At 40.4% G+C, this 25,642-nt stretch overlaps 1 protein-coding gene across 8 annotated transcripts in view; it reads left to right on the forward strand.

The window, feature by feature from the left end:
• Positions 1 to 25,642, forward strand: part of NPAS3 (neuronal PAS domain protein 3) — an 832,983-nt gene that overhangs the window by 395,446 nt on the left and 411,895 nt on the right. For all 8 annotated transcript variants that reach the window (XM_037900583.2, XM_043548371.1, XM_037900579.2 and 5 more), the window contains one exon: positions 12,636 to 12,718. In XM_037900583.2, the coding sequence (XP_037756511.1) occupies positions 12,636 to 12,718 (83 nt within the window). The remainder of the gene's footprint in view (positions 1 to 12,635; positions 12,719 to 25,642) is intronic.

A 25,642-nucleotide genomic window follows, 5' to 3' on the forward strand; every position in this document is an offset into this window, starting at 1 on the left:
CAGTCTTTATTCAAGCCTAATTTAATGGTGTCCAGTTTGCAAAACTCCTCAGGTTGGGAGACAGAACAGTCCTTGCCCACAAACAGCTCCCCCACCTGAACCAAATACTCACCAGCAACCACACACCACACAACAGGACCACTAACCCAGGAACCTAGCCTTGCAACAAAGCCTGTTGCCAACTGTGTCCACATATCTATTCAGGGGACACCATCATAGGGCCTAATCACATCAGCCACACTATCAGAGGCTTCTTCACCTGCACATCTACCAATGTGATATATGCCATCATGTGCCAGCAATGCCCCTCTGCCATGTACATTGGCCAAACTGGACAGTCTCTACGTAAAAGAATAAATGGACACAAATCAGACATTAAGAATTATAACATTCAAAAACCAGTCAAACGCTTCAACCTCCCTGGTCACTCAATTTCAGACCTAAAAGTTGCAATTCTCCAACAAAATAACTTCAAAAACAGACTCCAATGAGAAACTGCAGAATTGGAATTAATTTGCAAATTGGACACCATTAAATGGAAAATATACCAAAAGGCACCATAAGAAACTCTTTTATTTAAAAATCACCGTCAGAAGCTATTTCTTCTGTTATTCAGCTACCATTAACTTTCTTCTTGGCTATTGCATGTGTAAGTGAAGGAGAAACATGAAGTTGTCACTGAAGTGAGCATTTAACCTGGCAATAAGAAATCAAAGCCCAACAGTCTTAATCTAAAAGTCATCAACACCCCATGCTAATTTTTTAGTCTCTAAGGTGCCACAAGTACTCCTCGTTTTTTTTTTGCTGATACAGACTAACACGGCTACCACTCTGAATCCTTCTGTTGGGTTATTTGCTGCCTGTTTACATCATAGCTGGTTTTGAATTGTACTGCTGAGAGCCATCCTACATTCAGTGAGAACAGTGCTGTGTATTTCTAAATCTTCACTGTGGACCGAAAGCTCATATTGTGAATTAAAAGATAAATATTGCCTATATGATAATGTGCAAAATCCAGTGCTGTTTCAAATGAGGTTGTTGCCCTTCCTTATTGGGATTCTTCATTTCAGTTTCACTATGGTCATGATGATACGCCAGAGAAAGAAAGTGAACGTACCGTAGATGTAAAAAACAGGAATTCTATTGCTATCAGGTGCAATACCTTACTTCCCTTTTGTTGTCATGCAATGTTACATTGTCTTTATTATCATAAAATGAAAAGGCAGGACTGTGAGCATATGATGTGTGTTTCTGTTTTCTGATCTTGACTGCTGAGCTTGCTGCCTAATCCAGTAACATCTAAAGCCGTTAGTTTCTAAAAACATATGCCAATTACTGTTAGAAGAGGGCATGAATATTTTTAAAGAAAACTCAGTAGGCAGTTGCAGCCCCATAATGAATGGCTGGCTTCTTGCCCAGGTATTTTTGAAACGTTCACATTGTTTTAAGGTCGAGATATACTTTGGCATACAGTGCCTTTTAATGGTAGTACAGCTGTGGTGGCGTACTATATGATAGGCAGTTAACAACAATGTTTTAAATCTTCAAGAATTCCACATATATCAGATAGAAATCCACATCCATCATTCCATGTTAAACTATGGGACGGATGGCATTTTGCGAAGCAGCTTATCCCGGAGTTAACTTTTTTGTTGTTGCAATTTTGATCTGTTAGAGTTGCAGTCTCCAAAGATTGTGAATTAAAAGATAAATATTGCCCATATGATAATGCACAGAATCCAATGCTGTCAAAAGATTGAGAGAGGGGAGAAGGGGAATTTGTTTCACCTGGGAGAACCAATCCTGACAACAGAGTTGTATTTAGAGGAGTCAGGTTAGCCGAGCCTGGCTGTGTTTTAGACTTGGTGGAAGCTTGGGAGATGTTGATCACAGCTCTCACGTACTGTAATACACTACTGCCTAATATATAAAGAGGCATTTGTACTGGCTCCAACGGGAAGCTGCTTGCCCATTCTTTTGGCAGAAGGGAAGACATTGAAATTACAGTGCCAAGAGTCAAAAAAGACAAAGACTGGCGGGTGTTACAGAAAAATACTTCCCTTACTTGACTCTCAGAAATTGCTTGCTTCATGTAGATCCAATAGCCTTTGCTCCCCTTGACATACTCGTGGCATATAAAAGCCGTGTGGATGGATGGAGTATTAGACTGGAAGTAATAAGGTTGTGCTTCACTTACCTCAGCATTTGTAGCAGATGTTACAAATGTCATGACATGAGCCTTTGGGATCAGACTGGGGGGAAAAAGTCAAGACAACAGATGTAGGCCTCTTAGTTTTACCAGCTAGTATAGTCTGACACTATGTAACAGTGACTTGATGTTAATATCCTACCCTCCTTCCCAGAACAGAATCAGTGACACTAGCAATTTGTGTAGCACTGTTGTCAGAAAGGGGTTTTCTTTCCTGAGGAATTTTAATACTGGTTTGAAAATAAAGGCCTTAGACCTGTTATTCCAAACATTCAGCTTCTTCTATTTACTTCTGATGTGCACTCCAAAGCCATCACTCATCCTGGGGTTATCATAATGATGTGATTTTGGTCTGGTGTGGCTGAACTTTCCTGTATTTGTGCTTGGACAAATATCCTCAAATTTGAATGCTTATCTACACATTTGCCAAATTTCCAAACTTCTTAAGGATCCCATCTTTGTCTCCTCCCTGTCTTTTTCCTCACACATCCAGGTGGTATCAAATCTTGTGTTTCCTTCTCTGTGACACTTTCTTCTGCACACATCAGCCAAAACTCTGTTGGAGACCCTTATCTCATCTTGATTACCACAACCAGCTCCCCTAGAACTGCCTTAATATCCACATAATTTTTATTGCCTTTTCTTCCACACTCACCTGCTCTTCCAACAATGCCCCTCATTCATTTATTTAACTTTTCACTCTGCTTTCTACACTGCCACTTATGCTTGGACCACCCCTCCCTAGACTAAACCATAAAGCCACTTCCCGTATCTCCTTCAGACCTCTCTCAAGACTTAGCTCTGCCATGATTGCTATAAGGAAACATCTAATTAATATTGGACCAAGTTGAGGGATAGTTGGGGTTAGCTGGTACTTACTTTATCTATTTTTAATAGTAGGAAAAAATTGTGAATGTGTATAAAATATATGTGTATAAAATATGTTTTATCGTATCTCTCTCCCTCATACCCTCTTTACATTCCTTGTCCTCTTAGACTGTAAACATTTGGGGACTAGGACAAATCTTCATATACATTTGTACAGCACCTAGCACAATGTTTGGGGAATCTGAGTACTATGGCAGTATAAATATTAAATTGTAATAATAAAACAGAGGATTATTACCACACCTTGACACTACCACAGTGCATTTTGCTACCCTTTATTGGACTGATGGCTAGATTGAATACAGGGTAGTTGATCTTTTTGTTGCATTGGCATGGTAATAGCTTTGTTAGCCCTAATTTTGGTTTATTTCAAAGTGTACTGTGTTCCTTACCTCTGAAAATAGCTTTTGGGAATCATAATATCTGAATGTGGTTGTGTTTCATGCACTGAGGATGTTCCTACTGTTTCTATTTCCTGGGAGTTTCCAATAAGCTTGCTGGCATTCCAGCGGAATAAAAGATCTTTTCAGCCATTTTTTAACTCAGATTAGTTTTACTCCTTAGCCCCACAAACCCATTTAGGATTTCCTCTCAGCTGCCTTAGAACACCTCACCATTTGCTGGAGTTCTGAAGAGTCTATGGACCCCAGCAGTTTTTTCCTGTGGTTCTGTTTAAAGCCATGGTGACTCTCTGCTACCTCATTCTCTCAGGTGCTGTCATTCCTGAACTAGAAGCTTAGCTTTCTCTCTGAAGAATTTCATCTGTCAAGGACAGGAGTGGGGGTTCTCCCATGAAGAATTTTAATCACCCTATCTGTAACCCTTTTGAAGGAGGCACAATAGTTCCTATAGTAACTACCAGACTGTGGGAGAAAGGCCAGTGCTCCCTCCCCCAGCTACAGATGGAGAACTCTCTCTACTTAGATGACTAGAAATCCTTGAACAGAGAAGCCGTCATCCTTCACAATGAAAAGAAAAATCTTTGAAATACACTCTCTAAAATGTATGAATAAGTACAAATTAAAAGAAACCACACACAACTATTTGACTTGTCAAATATTTTAAAATCTTGCATATGTGTGTGTTTAAGGTTTGCATGTCTTTTCATACATAGAACTTTTCATTTTGATTTGAGAAGTTAAAAAAATAAAAGAAAGACATTTGGGGCCTGATTTTGCTCTGCTTATTTAGTGAAAACTCGAGTTGGAGTAATTAGGCCAGGAGGAGACCCATAAAACACATGAAGATTTGTGGTAAAACAACCATTTGAATCATATTTTTTCTGGCAATTTTGAATCTCAGATGTTTTGAGGTGGGTGAAGAATGCAAACATACATCTTGGAGGAATGCAGACTTAAAGTCTGTTGTCACCAACCCAATTTATGGGATTACAAGTGATATGATATGTGCCATACCTTTGACAACAGCCTGCTTTAACCCTTTGTAAGATGTAGAATTGCGAGTAAAATATAATTAAATATTATACAGCTAGACATATTAAAGCAAATCTCATTTGTTAAAGTATTTTAAATATTCATATGAGTTAAATATTTTTAATTCTTGGAGCTTAATGTACTTGTGCAGTGTACCAGATGAGGTATAGGAAAGCAAGTAATAAAACTTACCTGTAGTTTCCATTTTAAATAATACTTTCATACCAAGTTAACAAGTGCATTCTTGACATCTGATCACTTAATCTGCTGAAAGTGCTGGTTTACTTTAACAGCTATGTACTGCAACAGTGTATGCATGTTTTACAAAGATGCACACATGACTAGAGGATGGACATCATAGATCATAGAATATCAGGGTTGGAAGGGACCTCAGGAGGTCATCTAGTCCAACCCCCTGCTCAAAGCAGGACCAATCCCCAATTTTTGCCCCAGATCCCTAAATGGCCCCCTCAAGGATTGAACTCTTAATCCTGGGTTTAGTGGGCTAATGTTCAAACCACTGAGCTATCTCCCCGCCCCGATGCATCAGTATGCATCCAGAATGACCAATTAATATACATGAAAATAGATTTTAAATGCCATTGTTAGTGTTTTAAGTTGATTATCATATATCATATTATCATATATGCATTATGCATTTTATATACCATCATTTTTGACAAATTTGTTCAGATGTTTTATTACTTTGATGGTTAGTTGGTAATGGTACAGCATTAAAGTTTTCAATAGCTTTACTAAACCAAGATGAAATATTCTGCCATTATGTTACATCCCAGGAGGATCACTACGTTGTGGATGCTCACCAGGCTGCTATGGTAGACCCAAACCTTGGATATCCCTCCGGACCATCAATTGCTATGGTTCAGGGTGAGCTGGATCTTTCACCCTGGCTTGGTCTCTCCGGGGGCACCCTTTCCAAGTTACAGCCGCATGCCTGTACTTCTCTCAGGATGAAATCTTGTGATCCACCCAGCTTTTAGATTGGGTCCCCAGGTCACAGCACTCTTATTCACCAAGCATGTCTTCAGCAGGTCCAGCTGGACTTTCCTCCAGGACTTGTGACCAGTATGAAAATGCAGTGACAGAGAAAAGCAGTGTCATAACACAGTATTATTTATTTGTCCATAGGAAGATAGGAAACAGAGAGGAAAAGGGTTAAACATAACAAAGGGCCTATATCCATATTATCCTATATAAACCGTAGCCTTTCCTTGCATGTGTCCCAGAAAGGGCAAAACAGACTGCATAGCAAGCAAAGCAGACTGCACTCCTCCAGCCACTGGCTCTCAGACTGACCCTCTGTCAGTGTTCATATCTCCTTAGAGGTTCAGCTGTAACTACTTCCAAGCACTTTGTTTGAGACTTCCTGCCTGAAAGGCCATGAGGTTTCAAGTTGGCATCTTTCCTCCCATTCTGTGGGTCCAATTGGACTCCTGATTCCACATTATTAGAGGCAAACTTCAAAGGCATTAATGCATATATTGTCTGCTTGAGTACGAACAGATAGGGCTGTCTTTTTTTTTTTCCCTGATGACGAAAGCTAACTAAGGGCTGTAAGTCTGCACCGGGGGCTGTAAATTTTAGTCCGTACTAGTGTGTCGTGCACAAACAGGCCTGTGCTGGTGCAACCTAAAAGTTCCCTCTTGCATGTCAGTGTAGTCCCATGCTGAGTTGTATCCATGGTGTTCAGGTGAGTTTGTATTCTGCATGTCTAGCCCGTGCTACTCTGGCTATGCCACTGTTTTTAGCATACTACATCAATGAAAGGTAGTATGATTATGTCACTACAGATGGGAGGCACACCTCCAGCTCCTAGTGTAGACATACCTTTTGTTTCATATGCTTATATAATAACATTCCCATAGCCAAACCAACATACAGCATTCACAACTGAGTACAGAGCAGTTTCATATCTGTCACATATATCATCCCCTTTTTAGTTAGGGTGACCAGATGTCTGTTTTTTAAAGCAACAGTCCCATATTTAAACCCTCCTGCAGGAGTCCCGACTTTTTCTTAAAAACAGGCAAATTGTCCGGTATTTCCTCTCCCCGCCACATTAGAACTGGCGAATCCTGCTGCTGGCCGGATTCCTGCTCACCAGCCGCTCACCCACCTGCTGTGGGGGGGCGGTCCAGTGGCCGACAATGGGGGTGGGTATGCAAGGCTGGTGGCAGGGCGAAGATGTAGCATGCAGGGTCTGCCGCTCCCCCTGCTGGTCCATCAGCATAGCCCCTGCCTCTGACTGGGCTGACGCCCCAGGAAAGCCCAAGACCCTCCAGCCCGGGGCGCTGGCTAGGAGGGGCCAAGCCCTGCATGTACCAAAGACCTGCACAGCGTTAGCATGGGGAAGCCTCTCCACCCCTCAGGTAAGCTCTGGAAGCGATTTCCAGCCTGTTCATGCCCCCACCCTGCAGGCTCCACACTAGTCTCACGGGTAGGGGCTTAGCACCCTCTTCACACACCCACACACACACACACACACCCACCCACCCACACACACACACACACACACACACACACACACCCATACTGGGTCCTGCCCCGCGCCCTCCCCTGCTGAGCCACATTTCTGGATGGGTTCTCTGAAGCCCTTGCAGTCAGGTTCGCTGGGCCCTGGTGCATAATGCATCCTTAGGGCTTAACCCCTTCCTGCCTGTGCTGTGGCCAGGGGACAAGAAGCGGCTGGGTTATGTTGGTGGTCAGCAGCAGCCTGGAGGTGTTAGCTGCCTTTCGACACTGTGCGGGCAGGAAGGGACAAGCTGCTTCCAGCCAAAGGGAAGTGGGGGGCAGAGGGTAAGATGAGCTTTGCAAAGACATGGGCCAGGTCATCCCTCCGTCCCCATCCCCCATGGCTGGAAGCAGCTCCCGTCCCTTCCCTGCTGCACAGTGCCGAAAGGTTGCTGCTGGCCACATTCTGGTGTGAACCCTGGCAGAAATCTGGGGAGGGGGGGCATGTGACCCTGTGTGCCCCCCACATGTTGCCTTGGGAAGATGCAGTGTCAGGTATCAGGAGAGGTGGGTCTGTCCCAAGGGCCTAGCCAGACATGGAGGGCAGGGAGGGGAGGGTCAGTTGGTCACACACACCACACACACGCGTGAGAGAGGTGTATGAGAGTGTGTGTGTCACCTCTCCCTGTGTGAAGCCTAAAGCCTTACAGGTTAGAAGGTAAATAAAAAGAATCCAACTATGCAGTGTTTCTTTTTAACAGGGGCTCAGTCATGTTAATTTGAACGTTTGTACTGCATAGTTCTGATTGATTGCAGTTGAACTTGCTTGAATATGAGTAATTTTACCAGGAGTCCCGTATTCAGCATAGGGAAATATGGTCACCCTATTTTTAGTGCACCCCAGATGGCTCAGCTAAGGGGAAAGGCAGTGGACTGACCCTCCGCCCCACTGCGTGTGCACTGTGTGTGATGGCTATGAAGTTCTTTGTCTCCCCCCACCCCCGGATTTATTGCATTATGCATTTTATATATAGTCCTTTGTGCCAAATTTGTTCAGGTATTTTATTGCTGTGCTAGTTAGTTGGTTCAGCATTAATTATTTCAGTAGCTTCACTAAACCAAGTAAAAATGCTTCTATTTCCTGAATGCGCTAAAGCACTTTACAGTTTGAATCTTCATAATGAAATTTGGAAATCTTGTGAATACTCGAAAACCTGTGATTCTGTAGCCCAAGCTAGTTTTTGAAATATTAAAAATAAGGTACTGTTATGACTGTTTAGTTCTGAGTCCACTCTGCCTTTTCTTAAAAATATAGGGCCAGCTCAATGATCAGCTGAGGTTCTCTGATTTAGAAATCCTAGATCCTTTGGACTCGAGGTTTCTTGGAAATTCTATGAAATAACGGGTGCAAACAATTCAACTTTCTATGGTGGCGTTTCCACTGGGAACCTTGGGCGATGCAGTTTAATTAAAGTGATGCTGGTAGATTTCATTCACAAAACAGGTAAATAGCCAGTTTATGCAAATAGATTATTTATTGTAAAATTTGCACCTCACTGAAGCAATTGTCTGTTACGTTATTCATAATGGGCTAGATTAATACTTTGTTTTTAGTCCAGGACACAGGTTGTCATATAACTGCACTGGCCCAAGCAGAACTCCAAAAATGAATTGTGACTCAGAGAGGCACCTCTCTGAGTCAAATTTCACCCTGACCTTGTGTTCCATGACAGGCAGCTGAAGTATGCCACATCAATTGCACTGCCAGATAGAGCATAGTCCCTGCCTGGCACCTAGTCACCACTGCCAGTTGAAACATGGAAAGGGTGGAAGAGTGGAAATATGACTTCATCTAGTCTCTTGCTTTTGTCTGTTTGTACCCCAGTCCTTCCTTGTCTGCTTTGTTGTGATAGGAAATAGTGGTGTGTCAGAGACTGCCTCCCCTGATTGCATCCAGACTCCCTATCCCAGCAAACCCTATATAATTGTGCATGGTGGGTGGAGGATGGCTTAGTCACCTGCACGACTGCAAAGTGGTAGGTTATAATCTAAGCCATAATACGTTGTTTTATTTTGCTCTGCTCTTTGAGCATCCTATATCTAATGTAGATTTTTAAAAGTAGTGTCTTTAAATTGGGCAATCAGATAAAGGGAATAAGGCTGTAGATTGGGTTTAATAAGTGACCCATTCAGCACACGTGAGTCTACTCTGTTACTGGACTGCCAAATTGCATAAGAAACCCGTCATGTTTCTGAAATGTTCCAATCTGATATACCCTGGTATACTAAAGTATTATTTTTCTGATGCAGATGAACAGCATGAAATCTACTGCTTGAGGCTGGAAAAAGTAAAATATTGAGTCAATGAAAGCAGAATAGTGAGGAAAATAGCATTGTATTCTATTTTCTGGAATTATCAAAACATTACTGTCTCGTTCCTCAAAATGCCAGATATGATAGTGAGGGTACAAAGAAAAAATAAAGTGCAAGTTAAGAAGTACATATTTAAGATCTATTCAGTTACCAATAATGCTAGCATTGGAGCTTGGCTACCAGAGGCCATAATGGTTTCCTGTTTAACATATTTATGTTGGTTGTAAAATTAGGACCTGTCATTATAGCCCCACATCACCTGCATAAGGGCAAAACACATAAATCAAGAGGTGTTCCAGCGCCATAAAAATGACATTGAACTGAATGTCATGAAACACGTACAATATATTTATGTACATGGATACCATGTACCAAGACACACGTGTGGATTTTTAGTGGATTTGATTGACAAGTATTAAAGGTATGATTATCGAGTCCAGTTTGCATTTTCACGCGTCAGCTTACTTATATTGGAGTATTTTAATTTGAACTTTGAAACTGAAAGGGTCTAAAGTGCAAAAGGACAGCTGAGCTGTTACTAAAAAGGCTTCTGAATCACAGATATTGCTTTAAAACTCCACATGCAGATCATTTACTGATTTCTGTTTGATCATATCCATACACCTTATTCCAGTTATGTCATATGCACGCTGAACAACCATCACGTGCAACTAACACTGTAGAACTGGAAGCAATAATCAGTAAATCAGCTACATTTAAAAATATGCCAGTGGATTTTAGGGAGTGGTGTATAGAAATAGAACATTAATCAGAAAAAAATATCTGAGTGGTGATGTCTTTAGGCTTGGTGTGAAAAATAAATCACAGTCTAGTTGAAAGAAAGAGAACCAGTTAAGTTTTGTTTGTTTGTTTTAAACAATGATGATATAAAAAGAAGAAACAATGCTTAAGGAAAACCTGTAGATTTTTCCCACTTGGTTTCTGGTAAACCATAAATGAAATGGCTAGATTGTGTGCAGTACTTACCAATAGTAATCATAATGAGAACACTGATAACCTTTACAATGCTGTATATTTTACTCTATCTATAATTAAAATTAAAGTTTCCCGAACAAACATGGCTGCACGTCCTATTCACGCTAACTGCTCAGGGCATTTCAGTGGGTAGGGCAAGCTAGATGGATTGGATCGTCTCTAAATATGAGCCTGTGTGTGGAGGACTGCGGGAGGAGTTAAAGAAGAAGAGCCATGAGTAGGGAAAGAAGACCGGTTGATTTGCAGACGCAGTAATCCTAAAGAATTTACAATGCTTTGAATTTTGTCCCTAAATCATATACTTGATCAAAATCCTGCAAATTACAGGCATTAATGTGGCTATGGGAAAAAGAGAGAAAAAAGCATTGATTAGCAAAACTATTCAGGGTCAGAGAAGTGGGGGTCAGTTTGTGGAATGAAAACCAAAAATAAATTGATTAGTAAGAAACTAAGTCAAGTACAAGTATAATATTGATGTGACATATCTCTTCAGCTATTGTATGGAGTAAAAGTGCATAACTGATTATGACATAAAAATCTATTGTCTCAATTCAGTGTGTAATGAAAGAATCTGGGAAAACCCCATGCATTTGTTTTTAGCTGTTTTTATGTATGGTCTTGGTTTCCTTTCAGAGAGTAGATGAAGATGACATGGAAATATTAGATTTGGAGCAGTAACCATTTGTAACTGTTATAGGCTGTTGCCTGAATCTATTAACAATGAAGTCACTTGTGTGTCCAGTATAAATAGTTTAGAATTTACTGCAAGGAAATTACATGAAGCATCAGTAAGGAGTGACATTACACTTATAAGTCAACATCCCTGTCATTACTTGACCTATACCTTTGTGTGCAGATATCAGATTTGGCACCTGATATCACAGAAAACTCCGACAAATTGTTGATCTAAAATTAGTTTTCATTGGACAATTGATAATCAGCCTGCTAACAAATTAGCCTGTTCAGTAACAGCTTTGGACTACTCTGTTGGTCTAGTACTCTATATTTGTTGTTACCAATTACAAACTTTATCCCTGAGGTTCCTTGGCTAAATACATTGAGTTAGATTATGTCTTCAAGGCACTGTGGTGTGTAGAGATGCAACACTGTCTCTTGTGCTCCAGAGGCACTTTTCCATCAGGGTCTTAGATGTGAATATGTGAATATGTCTGCCTTCTGCAAGGGGGAAGGGAGTCTCCTTAACCCATCTCCCCTCTTTCCACCTCCCTTGTCCCCAATTCCCCCAAGCAGAGCTAGACGTAAAACAAAAAGCTCTATATCTACAGTAAGTTACTTCCTCCCCTGCTTAGCTGTGTTTAGGCATCTATTACTGTCTTCTTGTTCCTGGCACACCATATGAAGTCGAGATTAATGAAAGTTCTACTGTGTGATTTCTTGATTTTTCTCTTATTTTAGTCATCATTGCCTTTGAAATCATAGCTGCAAGTTATTCCCTTTCTATTTTTAAAACTATTAATTTTAACAAATAGTATGGAGATTGCTGTTTGAAGACACAGCAGTTACCTTGGTATCTGGGATATTGCAATATTTCCTTATACTTACAATAGGAAATAGTTTTGGTGCCTCAGATATCATAGTGAGGAAATTGTTTGCAAATGGTGACTGTTTCAGGCACTTCAGTCCTTCAGTTCACTTTCAAATGAAGGAGGTAGCATGTTCAGAAAGACATCTTTCTTATCTTTACAATTATGGAGTAATTTTTGGCTTTTGTCTGCACATTTGGGTGCACATGCGTTATATTTAGCATCTTCTACTTTAATATTTCTTATTTTTTACCACACCTGGTCCATAGTCTCAGCAATATGAACAAAGAAACTTCTATCGGGACTTGGGCCATATTTGTGTAGCTGGGTGGTTCTCAATCTATTTTCCAGCTCTCTATATGTTATGTGGGCCACATCCACACAATATATATGCTACCTGCATGGGCCTGAGGGTGTCACATGAGCTGCAGCTGTGTGCTGATTGGGCCACAGGTTGAGAGCCGTTAGTATTGCATGTTTATTTTCATAGTTCCCGGGCAGTTTAACAGCTTTGAAAAGAATAATATTAAGCCACAAAATTCAAATCACTGAAAGTTATACGGTGATTTTATTTACTATAGTGCAAGGCAAAGTTGTAATTAACACTAGTGGTGTTTAAAAATGCAAGAGTCCATGTCTATAGTATCTTTCCAGTGGTGTAATCAGGGATACAGTATGACTGAATGTGCAGACATTGGAACATAATTTTTTTTTATTCAGTTATAGGTGCGCAGCGCAGGAGAAGCCCCAGTGCCCTTGCCATTGAAGTATTTGAATCACATTTGGGAAGTCACATTTTACAGGTAAAAATAATGGCTTTACCAAAATAATCAACATAACTAGACAGTAACAATATGTAATATTTCTGCCAATTATTTGAAGCTGTTGTTATCAGGACTTACATTTATGAGATTTTTTTATGGATTCAGTTTTTTTCTTTTTAGAAAGTCTCTGAGTGAGAGAAATTTAATGAGAGAGGGAGGGCAAGTATTCTTTGTGCTGTAGTACTTTAGATGAATCACGCTATGTAGTTATATTGGACTGTGCAGTAACTTGCTCACAGAATTACCGTGTGTGTTTGTGTGTGTATAAAACACTATTTTGGGTAAATAGTTTGATTCTTGTTAAGTGTCCTGTTCAGATTTAGATTTTCTTTTCTCATTTTGGATTACAAACACCATTTCACTTCCCCCACCCACAATTGTCATGACTCTAATAGTTTGAATTACAAAAATCTTCATAGAGAAGAAATAACAGCATGTCTTCCAGGTCTTAGTAGTAAATGAGATAAGAATAATTTGATTTTTCCCAAAGTATTTTATGACACTGTACACAGTAGCTTTATGTGAAAAAGATTAGGTTGAACAGAAATGATGTGATAGAGACATTCATGTATATTATGTGTTTTGTATTGTCAGGGCTTGATGATTCCACAAAACATTTTTTAGGTTTTAGTTATCAGAGATGGAGTAGAAGCAGGTAACAAAGGCCACAGCAACAAAATGGGGAGTGTTTTGTCAATGTAGACTAAACAAACAAACAAAAAGCCTTACGGAAATAAGAAACCTGCTGTGCATATGGTCTTTTCTAACTGCAGCACTAAATAACTGCTGTTATTTAGCAGAAATTTCTGCTTCTCAATCCAAGTATGCAGCATGGAATATTGTCTTTTGATATGCAAGAGAGGCAAGTTAGGATACTATAATGAGAAATATTTCACTTCATCTGAAACAATTGAGAGGTATTTCTCTGTACTACCACAGCAGTAGCTTTCAAAGGAGCTATGGGTAATCCAGGTTTTCATACCTTTCTGCAGTTAGCTAAATGTAAAATGGTAACAAAGATAATTCTAGCAAAACATACAATTTACCACTGGAATGAATTTCTTTTAAGTGCAAAAATTTTGAATGAAGTGATTTAATTATTTGTGTGTCCTTGGCAGAGGTCTAAGTTCAAGGTTTTAATGTTGTAAGCAAATACTTATATTATGGTTACTGTACCAAAGATGGTAAATGTGCACCACTGAGTTTTGCATAGTAGACACAAATGCTGTTGTGCTGTCTTACAGATTTAACAAAACAATACAGAAAAAAAATAAATAAGCAGCAGTTTTGTGATGTTTGAGTTTGTGTAATTTGTCAGCATGCTGCTATGAATATATAAATACATACTATATACATAAAGGTATGCTTTTTACAGTATGTATTTCTAGTAATATCCAGATAAAACCTCATTGAAATTGATTTGTATCCAGTTTTAGTCCAGATGTCGATCATGACCTTATAATATGCATACAGTTCATTCTGTTATTTGAGATCTATCACACTACAACCTTATAAGCTATTTGGAATGTAAATTTTTCAATCACTGAATGGCTAAGAAGCTTTCATCATTTTTTTATCTGCTTAAAGCAGATTTCCTTTTTATTTTGGATTCCCCCCCCCCCAACTAATACATAGAGGATGTAAGAGCTATCATACAGATAGCAAAAAATCACTGCAGCATGTGTACATGGAGTTGATGGTTTTCAGTCTGAGTCACCATAAATTCCATATTGAATATCTGTTGAGGTGTGGCCTTTTCAAAGAGGGTGTTGGTCTTTCTAAATTGCTTCCATTAATCTTTAGCAGAATTGATAGAAGAAAGTTCTAGGGTGACATTTAAAAGAGAATAGATTGTGGATGATGGATAAAGAGCTCAGTGAACTTATAATGGATGTAAGTTAGTCATAATATGTTAAAAATCTTCTCTTGCTTTAGCAGGCTAAAATGTATAAAACAACACTCAGTAAGAGATTATAGGGAGAGCACTGAAATACAGTAGTTGCAGGAATCTCAGAATATCACCTTGTGATGTCATTGGTAGAAGCACCTTGTGATGTCATTGGAAAAGCACTCCAGAAGGTCGGAATACTAGTAATGACGTCACAAACCCAGCTAGAGTCTCCTCCAATGGAATGCTGCTCTAACAAGTATTGCTTTGGGGGGCACTACTTCTAGAAATGACATTCAAAGCAATATTGTGGTAACTATTATTTGAGAAAGCAGCAAAGAGTCCTTTGGCACCTCATAGACTAACAGACGTATTGGAGCATAAGCTTTCGTGGGTGAATACCCACTTCGTTGGATGCATTCACCCACGAAAGCTTATGCTCCAATACGTCTGTTAGTCTATAAGGTGCCACAGGACTCTTTGCCGCTTTTACAGATCCAGACTAACACGGCTACCCCCCTGATATTTGTTATTTGAGAGAGAGAGATGAATGGAGAAATACATGCCAACCTGCAAAAAGTACTGTATTGCGGGAGTACCCATATTTTTCAGAATCTGTTATTTAAGGAAGCTGGATTAATAGTTAATCTATTCAGTGCCCTTTATAATTAATATTTTAAAGTCCTGGCTAAAAGTAAATTCAGAAATTAAAGAGACTTTTTCGAATACTTTTGTTATTTCAAAGTTTATTAACAGACACATGAGAACCACAATATAAAGTCTATATTTTAAAAATGTACATAGTTTGTTTATAGTGATGTTATAAAAATAGAAATGGAACAACATCTTGTGACATTTTAAATCTTGATTCTAGAAGCAAGTACTCTCAGTCAATCATGTCAAAAATTTCCAAGCCGCAGCCAATTGCAGTATATCATACTGAAGAGATGATTCCCACGGTCGGTTTATGGCCAAAGGAAACTACGCACAATGTGCTCATGGAAAAAAAAGGAAATACCCCAAATATTATTATAGCAGTAGCCTCACAATCAGAAAAGAAGCTTTCAGACATTATCCAATTAAAACACCTGGATGAAGAAATAGTGGGAATGCCTTGAATAGAATTGAAGCCAGATAATTAGAGTCGCCCATTAATTATTAGCAAGACTTCATTATACTCCACGTTCATCTTATGCATGAGAGTAGCTTTATAATGAGGTTGGGCGGCAATGAAAAATATCTTAAATTTTACCTCTGTAGTGTATTTTTTACTTCATTATAAGTTCAATGAAAAAACATTGATTTCTGTTATCTCTTATTGGCAAACTTTAGCTCAAGCAAGACTTAAAAGTTAAGATGATATGCTCAGTTTATATCGCTTGATACTTTCTTTCATTTCTTAACTATTGAGGATTAAGAAAAAGGGTCAGTGACCCCACATTCTTCATATAATCAAGAATGATCAGGAAATGTAGAACTAAATATAGAGAAAAGGGAAAGTTAGTGAATATATTTGCATATGCAAATTAGCTTAATTGATACTGCTTGCCTCTACAGGGATTTTTCATTACAAACTGGAGTGCTACATTGTTCAGCTCATATTGAGTAATTTAGTAACTAATGAGACCAGTTTGCACTAATTTGCATATGATAAATGAGCTTAATTGCAGTAAATAACTTGGAGGCATAATTACTTAATTTTCCTGTGTTGCACGGCTTTTAAGTTCACGTATGAACAACTCAAGATAATTTTGCATATTTAAATTAGTTGCTTTTAAAATTTCTTGAACAAAAAAGAACGCACCTTAGGATTTGAACTGTAAAACAATTGAAAGTAAAGTTTACAGTATTTTCAGTTAAAATTTAGATAAGTTCTTAAATATGTGTTTTGTTTTATTGTTTTTTTATGCCAAGCTCTTACCAAAGTAGATATATTTGGTATTAAACACTCTGCAGTAAGCGTTAAATATAAGATTTGGAAAGAAAGATTCCAGTAACAATAATAACAGCAACTTTGTATCTAAATTGCAGTGATTCTTACTGACTGTGTACTCCTGTATATAAGAGCAGTCACTTTTAAAAATTGAAGTCAGTGCTGTGGAAGTGCCAGATTGACTGGTCAGCAACTGCAGTTTTTTAATGGTGCATTAAATTACCATACACAATTGCACAGGCAGTGCTTGTGTTAGATTCTACAAACTGCCGTACTGACCCCAGTCATGCCCCCATTATTTGCAGGTGGAGTGGAATTGTACTGATGTCTCCATCCTGTGCTGAAAAATGGCTCAGCTACTTTCTCAACAGCATTCACTCCTTTCCTCAGGGCTTACAGAAGGTGGTCTGGGGGGATTTTTACATTGTCCTCATACCACCCTTGAAAAAATCAGAAAAACAGAAATCCACCTCAGATTGCGCCTCACCGTTAAGAGCTGGAAATTCCTCTTTCCTTCCTCTAAGGGTCGTCCTCATGATGTTTCTGGTCAAGTGTGTCTCCTTGGCAGCATAGCTTAGAAGGAGACACACTGTCAAGGACGAATTCCAGAGCTAGTTGGGACTTGTGATGCTGCGGAAACTTTATGTGTTAGTCCCTGGTCTCCTGTGGATTGGATGGGGATCTGCTTTGTTTTTGTGCATGCTCCGTGACCTTTTCTGAACTAGGGAAACTCCAATCCTTTCGTGGAATGGTAGAGGAGAAATTTCCACAAGTAATTCTTAGTGGAGATTTACTCTTCTTTCGCTCCATTCTATAGGATCTCACAGGGGATTGGGGCCATTGAGTTTACTTCAGCTTTTCTGCATTTAAAAACTCAAAACAACACAAAATCCACCCATGGATATAAGAAGTCTGCTGCATTGCTGATAACATTTTACACAATTTACATTAAATTACATATTTTCATGAAGAAGCTAAGAGCCATATATGTTTTGTTCTTGATTCACAAATACAGTGCCCAGAAAACCCATTTGTCAGCAAGTATGTGAGAATGTAGTACAAACAAATCTGTGTGGTCTAATAAAAGGTACTTTCTTGACTCTTAAATGTATTCTGTTTGTTGCCAAATATAGGGGTACACTTGTAATGAAATCCTTTAGTACCTGCTTTAAAAAACATACTTATAATCCAGAAAAATCTTTTCAATTTTGAAAAATGCCCCTTGTTGTTTTTTATGTTTGTAAAGAGAATATAAACATTAGTCTTTGTAATAAATGCAATACAGTAATAGTAGCATGTAACAGTATTAATGTAGTGTTTGTGACATTCTGAGTTACTGATCTTTAGAGTTGGCCAGTTATTCATTTTGAATAATGTCCTGTGCGAATTTAACATTCCTTGCTATTTGAAAATTACTCAGAAACTATTCCTGATACATATGGGTTTAGTTGCTATTAATAAATATTCACCAAATAGTTTGCACAAAATGGTTTTTGACCAGGGGTTGATTGTGAACTTTTTGCCAGCTAATTACAGTGACTATTGACTTTTATTATTCATACTGTGTAGTTGCTCACCCAAGTCACATAGGATAACATTTTCAAAAGCTTTCAGAAGTGACTTAGGCACCTGCGAGGTTGAGATTCATTGAAAGACAATGGGATTGAGGTTCCTAAGTATGTAAGTCAGTTTTGAAAAAGGGACTTAACCTCCTGTATAACTAAGGTCCTTTGGAAAATGTTACCTATGATCTTGTTTTTACTTCTTGATTGGTTGATTGAGACTTTTTAAACAGGAGAAAAAACAAGTAATAAATAATGAGTTACAAACTTATATTATGAATTTTTGGGTAAATATTCATTTGGGCTAAATTTTGTGAAGCTGTTGGGATTCATTTACACTTTCATGAATGGCCAGCAGTTCTCACAATACTCGCTAACATCAATAATATAGAAGCATGAATAGTAACAAATTGAATGATTTATCAAATTGTTTTTTTTCATATTTAACCAGTTCTGCTGCAATTTTAACTGAAAACTGTTATGAAAAATTTTCCTCTCTACTTCCAAAGGATGCAACATCTTTTGTCCTGTTGTAGAAACACATGCCATCATATACACAAAGGAAGAAAAATGTACAGAATTTGTAGGAAGCTACCAGATCACCAAAGCGTTTTCTGTATATGGTAATAGGTGTTGGTTTTCCATTTCTCTTTCTATTTCTGCAGCATTGTTATTGCACCAATAGGAGCACAGTGACATCCATCAAGCATGGTAGATTCAAAAGTTGGAAAGAGTTCACTATTTTTTTCTCACTACAATATGTTATAACTTTTTTAATGTATTGATATTTATTTATAATAATCACCAACACTATAACAAGATAATGACACTATTTGTTCTCATTACTAAGGTGTCTTGAAGTTAACAGGTTAACCGGAGAGTATGCTGGTAAATTTTTTTCATGCATTGTAAGCGTGTATTGGGTGTGTAACCAATTTAGTTTGTGCAAAACCTGTGACTCTTTACTCTTAAAGTCAGAGGAAAGATCAGGGAGCGGAGCGGCTCTTCTATATTTTTCAGGTAATGAAAGATGGTACAGGTGTTACACATAGTTAATAAAGTAGTTCGGAAACAAAAAATGCTTCCCTTGAGTAGAAACAAGCGGTGATATTTAGTCACGTGAGTAGGAAGACTGCTAAGAGTTAAAATTGGCAAAACAGGATGAATGATCATTATTGAATAAGACAATAAGAAGCAGTTAATTTTTGTTCAGCCACAAATGTTTAAATATTGTAAAAGTTTGGGGAGTTTTAAAATGGATAAAACATACTTCATGGTTATTCATTTTAAGTAGGAAAATACATATAAATTGGCATCAAGTGCATAGGTGATCTTGGAGCTCAATGGGTGGCAGGGCACATTTCCAATCTTCTCAGAGATTCCTATTAGGGCACAGCGCCCTACCTGACCTGAGAGCTGGAAGAGAGAAGAAACAGATAGTAAGGTGTTGGAGTGCTGTAAAATTTTAGTGAAAAGATCCCTCTTCTCATGTCCTATTTTCAACAACTTTAAGTATTATATAATGAGGTGAACTCTGTACAACACCACTTAAGATAGCAACAGTGACATGAGACTAAAGGTGAAGAAGAAGCAGGTGGTAGTCCTGGAATATATTGATGATTATGCCATTCTAGAAAGCATATTAACTGAAAAGAGTCTACTTCTGGCTTGGAAATGTGTGGACAGGAAATGGCAATTGCTAATGATGTCAGTGGTGCAATATGTAAGTATAAAAGGTGACAGTTCAGTTTCTTATAGAGCTGTACTGGATTAAGTGGACAGGTTGTTAACAGATCTATGTTAGCATATGGCATAGGGAGGAAATGTGGTGAAGTGTACAAAATTTTAGTCACACTTATTAAACATTTGGGGCAGAGTTCTGGACTTGCTGAAAGAAAGGAGGGTGAGGAAGTAGAATGATTGTCTGGCTATACGGAAAGAAGGACAGGACACATTTGACATGGGTTTAATCAGGTTGCAACTTTATTATTAGATTTCTGGGACTACCCGGCAGATAAAAGTGTTCAGTACAGGTAATCCCATGTTTATTCCTTAATTATCCGGCTGGGCTTTCACCAGATCCCCCTCTTTTTCCATCCAGGACCTCAAGCAAATCCATTGCTGGGACCTTACCATCCACACCCACACCCCCTCGTAGGAGGGTTAAGGTGGGTTATAAGAATGGAGCCCCCTAACTGCCCCCCATTCGTACCTTTAATGAACAATTCAACAGTTTTCATCTCCCCCCCGTCCCCCGTCTCCCCCAGCCATAAAGCATTGTTCCCTTAATTCGGCCAACCAGCCAAATACCCCTCACCCCCTCTTAAAGGTGCAGGGCAGTCATTACTGTTGACATTCAACATTGCAGATTAAAGTTATGTATCAGTTGTTACAATAAAATGGAATTCAAGGGATGAAGGTTGTTGTAGTTTAAACCAGTCAATGAAATGGTTTTTAACAGTGTTTTGGCAGTTAAGAGGCATTCATTGTGTGATCAAATGGAATACACAGGTGATAAGGTAGATTGGAGAAGAGGATTAAAGATGGCATAGGTCTCCAAAGGGGAGTGATTTCAAAAGACACATCCTCTACTTTATACATTTTAATTATGAATTGGACCCTCATCTTTGTCACACATAATTCACTTGTTATCAGACTTGTTCCTTTGTCCAAATAATATCCAAAGCTTTCAAGGGTGAAGCTGAAGGAGACACAGGTTGAGCTCATAGAGATATAATCCAAAAAGTAACAGACTGTGAGAGAAAGGAGTTGCATAGGGGGGAAAAAAGTAGACTGGCAGAAAAAACTAAAAACTTCTCTACACCCTTGCAAAAAACCTTTAAAGGCAAACGCAGTTAATCTAGAATACCTGGTAACAAAACACAATTTAGGCATAACAGGTCCTTCTGAAGAATGATGGGATCACAATAATGCATGGGATGCAGTATTAGATTAATATAAATTTAGCGAGGAGAGGGCGTAGTATCATACTAGAGAAAAAACAAGTAAAAACAGATTTGAAGAAAATGAAATTTCCAACTGGGTGGAAAGAATCTGTACAGATACAAATCCATAATTCTAAGAATAGAAATATGATAGGTTAGATTATATCATGGGCATCTGGATTTGAGAAGAAATGGGTGCTCATTGTTGAGAAAAAGAGAGAGACCATGTGATCTACTGTAATCATATGATTACACAATAAAATCATATGACAGCAACTGTCCAAATATTAACTGCTCAGAAGTCACATCAGGGCACAGTTTAAAGGCAGGACTATGAGACTAATACTGTAGTGTTGTGAAAAAGTTAGTAGGATCTCAAAAAACTACAGAAGATCAATATTTCAGTTGTACAATATGTCTTTGTTGGAATAGGACAATTTCAGTAACAATATTCTGCCTTAGATTCAAGGATGCATAGTATTTCATTTTTTTCCAGGGATGAGTATTTAATACCTACATTGGAGTCTGTCCAGGGTTGATCACAAGACTCGTCTAGCAGACAAGCCACAAAACAGTCAGAAAAACAACTGACTCTCTAGCACTGATTTTAAATGGTACAGCTGTTCCACTGGTGGAGAAAGACATGGGGCTTCTAGGCACTACTGTAATATAAGTAGTAATAAATAAATATAATAATGAGTAAACGTAACTGTACTCACTGGGCTGAGTTCTGTGATCACTTAAACTGGTGTAAATCCAGAGCAATTCCAGTGAAGGCTATGAAGCCATTCTGGAAATTAGAACAGAAGTTGGCTAAATATATTTCATTTTCTTAAAGAGAACTAGGAACTAAAGGCTAGTTCTGAATCTGAAAAGGCTAAACACATTTGCACAGGCATTGCTGTTTAAAATTGAGACCTCAGATCCATGATCCGAAATACATGACAAGAGGACTTCCTGTGTTCAGAGACTTGAAAGGTGCTAATTTACATATTCCAAGTTGTCCCAGTCACAATAAGTGCATTAGATTGGACCCAGAAAGGTAATTCTTTCAATGCAAAGCTATATCAAAGATATGGCATCTTAACAGTAGCTGCCCAAAGGGGTGTGTATTAAGAGGAGACCAAGGGGGAAAAGGAATATATGTATATATAAAAAATCAAGTATCAAATTGTTTTGCAATTGAAGCTTGAAGCAACACACTTAAATGTGCATTTTATATGGCAACTATAATACATGTAGTTTCATTTAATAAAGAAATATTTGATCTGAGCTGGATACAGCATACCGTACTGTGTCATTTCATTCCTGAGAAAGTATTTGAGGGAAATGACATATCTCAGCACTGTTTGTTGACTGTTTTGTTGTCACCTGCTGAGTGTTGTCATTTCCATAGCCAGTGGGCTGTATTGAATCAGACAGAAGGAATAGGTCATTAACAGAAATGGAGGACTTTCTGCAGCCTGTAGAGGTTGAAGGAGGAATTTTTTTCCCTGCTACATCAACAAAACTGTGTTTAATGGAGTCTTCATTCAGCTATGATTTGGGGGCTAGCCCTATTTTCAGCTGAAGTAATGCATGGGTTCTCCAAAAAGAGCCATATCTTGAATGGAGATCGTAAAGGTCCAGATGGGGACAATTAAAATGTCTTGATTTCTGGAAATCGTGGGGGTTTGTCCCCTCCCCCTCTCCTTCCCCTGGCACCAATCACATATTCACTGGGGGTAAGAAGACTCTCAATTTTATATAAATGAATAGAAAAAAGGTTTAAAAAGGAAAACATATTTTTATTTATATACTGTGACTATAAACAATGGCATTTGTCTCCACTTCTCAGAAACTACCAGTAGTACAGATCCAAAGTTGACTGCATTGCTCCTTTCAGACCCAGTGGAGAAAAACCTAGAAATAATCTTTAGGTGGTCTTTAATTGGTGTAGTATCATTTTTTTCAAATATCCTGTTTTGGGTGCATATCAGTGCACAGTGGATTAGACTGGTACAAGCATCCTTCTGTTTTCCTTTTTTTTCCTTTTTAATGTTTGTAAGATGTGCATTTGTTTGTTTCTTCACATGTCTAAAATGCATGTACACACAATTGATACAGGGCTGGATTAAGGTAATCCAGGATTCTTCTTCGATTGATTGCTCATGTGCATTCCAATAGGTGTATGCGCGTGCCGCGTGCATGATCATCGGAAGGTTTTTTCCATTAGCAGTACTCATCGGGTCGGCAGTGGAGACCCCTGGAGTGGTGCCTTTATGGCAGTGTACATAGGTCCCTGCCGACCCGCTGCCTGCTCAGTTCCTTCTTACCACCAGTGACAGTTGTTGGAGCAGCTCAGTCTCTTGCATTCGCAAGTGCCTACCTAGTGTTTCCCTTTTCTTAGTTGTATATAGTTGTTAGTTCGTGATATATTAGTTTGTAGATTAGTTGGACTTACTTCGGGGGGCTTCCCCTCCATCCTAGTTTCCCCAGGCACAGGGGCATGCCTCGGTCGCAGGGGTTTAAGGTGTGCAAGAGATGTGCGAAACCTATGCCCACAGGCGATCCGCACGCTGCCTGTCTCAAGTGTTTAGGAGTGGGCAATCAGACAGATAAGCGCCCAATTTGCAGGAGCTTCAGACCCAGGACTAAGAGAGAGCAGGACTATCGTTTGAATCTCCTCCTGATGGAGTCGGCCCTCTGCCCGCAGCTGACACTGGAAGCGGCACCGGCATCATTGGTGCGCAGTGCCCCGGCCTTGGTGCGGGATGTCCCAGCACTGAGGAAGGACTCCTCCAAGGAGCACTGGCGCTGGTCCCCAACCCGTAAGGCCAGTGCCACCAGGTGGCACCGTTCACAGTCCCTGGTGCCACATAAGAAAAAGAAGGAGGACAGGCGTCGTTCCCCCATCAAGAAGCTGCGAGATGCATCCCCTGGAGGGACACGCGTGGTCTGGGCCTCAAGACCCTGCATTGTTGACTCCAGCCCCAACGGGAGACCCATTGAGTCTGGTGCTGATGGACTCCCCGACTCGGGAGGATTTGGAGGAAGAGCTTGACCTTCCCTCCACACCAGACACCCACGAGGCAGTGCGAGACCTCATTGCCATGATGGCGCAATCCCCGGCCCCGCAGGTGCGGGGCCCAGCACCACAAGCCCAAGCACCGGCAGCGGGACTGGCGATGGCACCGGCTGCAATGTCTAGCCCGGCACTGCATGTGGCTCCAGCACCCTTTGTGGCTCTGATGGCAGCTCTGCCTCTAGTTCATAATCTTGGCAAGCTACGGCACCGCTCACCATCTCCCTGGTACTGCTCCCCAGCACCGTCCGGCTCCGCCCTGTCCCGCCCACCCCGTGGTCGGGCACAGACTACTTGTCCAAGTCAGACACTGAGTCTTTTGTCTCTCAACGCAGCCATTCCCAGTCCCGGCGCGGCAGACCAGTCGAATCATCGGCACCTCAGGGTCAGGGCTCTAGGCTGGCATCTGCACCCCCATACCTCCCCCTCAGCAACATTGCTGGCTCTCCACACCCCCAGGGCTCCTGAGGACCCTGCACGAGGCAGGGACTCTGGACTGTCACGCTCAGGCACAGCACCTGATCCAGCACCATCAGTGACACTAGAGCCATCTCCAGTCACAGGAGGCTCCAAGGTACCTGACCCTACCTCCAGAGAGCCAGAAGGGCAGGAAGACCCTGTCCCATGGGCCTCCTCCTCTTCCTCACCAGACAAGGTGGTGGCGGGCACCACCACCACCACCCTACTGGTGATCGACACTAAGGGTCACCAGGACCTCCTTAGGTGAGTGACCCTAAACCTCAGTCTCGAGGCAGAGAAGGTCATGGAGGAGTCTGACGCGATGGTTGACATCCTTGCCTCTGAGGGTCCTTCTAGGGTGGCCTTGCCCCGCAAAAGAATGATCCAAAACACCATTAAGGTGCTTTGGCAGACTCCGGCCTCTATACCACCTACTGCTGAAGGAGTGGAAAGACAATATTTTATGCTGCAGAAAGGATACAAACACCTTTTCACCCACCCCCAACCAGGGACTCTGGTGGTCGATGCGGCAAACCACAAAGAGCAGCAAGGGCAGCCAGTCCCATGCCTAAGTCACAGGATGCTAAGAAGTTGGACCTTTTCGGCCAAAACGTCTACTCCACTGTGGGGCTCCAGCTTCGAGTGGCCAACCAGCAGGCGGTACTCAGCCGCTGTGCTTTCAACTCTTATAGCTCGTTGGCAAAGTTCCAGGAGTTACTCCTGGCTGACTTGTGCAAGGAGTTTAATGCGCTCCTTGAGGAGGGTAGGGTGCTCTCCAGAACCTCCCTTCAGGCTGCGTTAGACACAGCGGACTCGGCAGCGCGGACCATGGCCACCGCCAATGATGTGCAGTACATGGCTCCAGGTCTCGGGGGTACCACTTGAGGTCCAGAACACAATACAGGACCTCCCCTTTCACTGTGTGGGTCTGTTCGCCCAAAATACGGTCTCTCGCCTGCACAGCCTTAAGGACTTGCGGGCGACTTTGAAGTCTTTGGGGATCCACACCCCTGCACCTCAAAGAAAGCCTTTTAAGCCTCAGCCCCCATCCC

This window comes from Chelonia mydas, chromosome 6 (genome assembly GCF_015237465.2).
Source record: "Chelonia mydas isolate rCheMyd1 chromosome 6, rCheMyd1.pri.v2, whole genome shotgun sequence".
Taxonomy (NCBI): Eukaryota; Metazoa; Chordata; order Testudines; family Cheloniidae; genus Chelonia; species Chelonia mydas.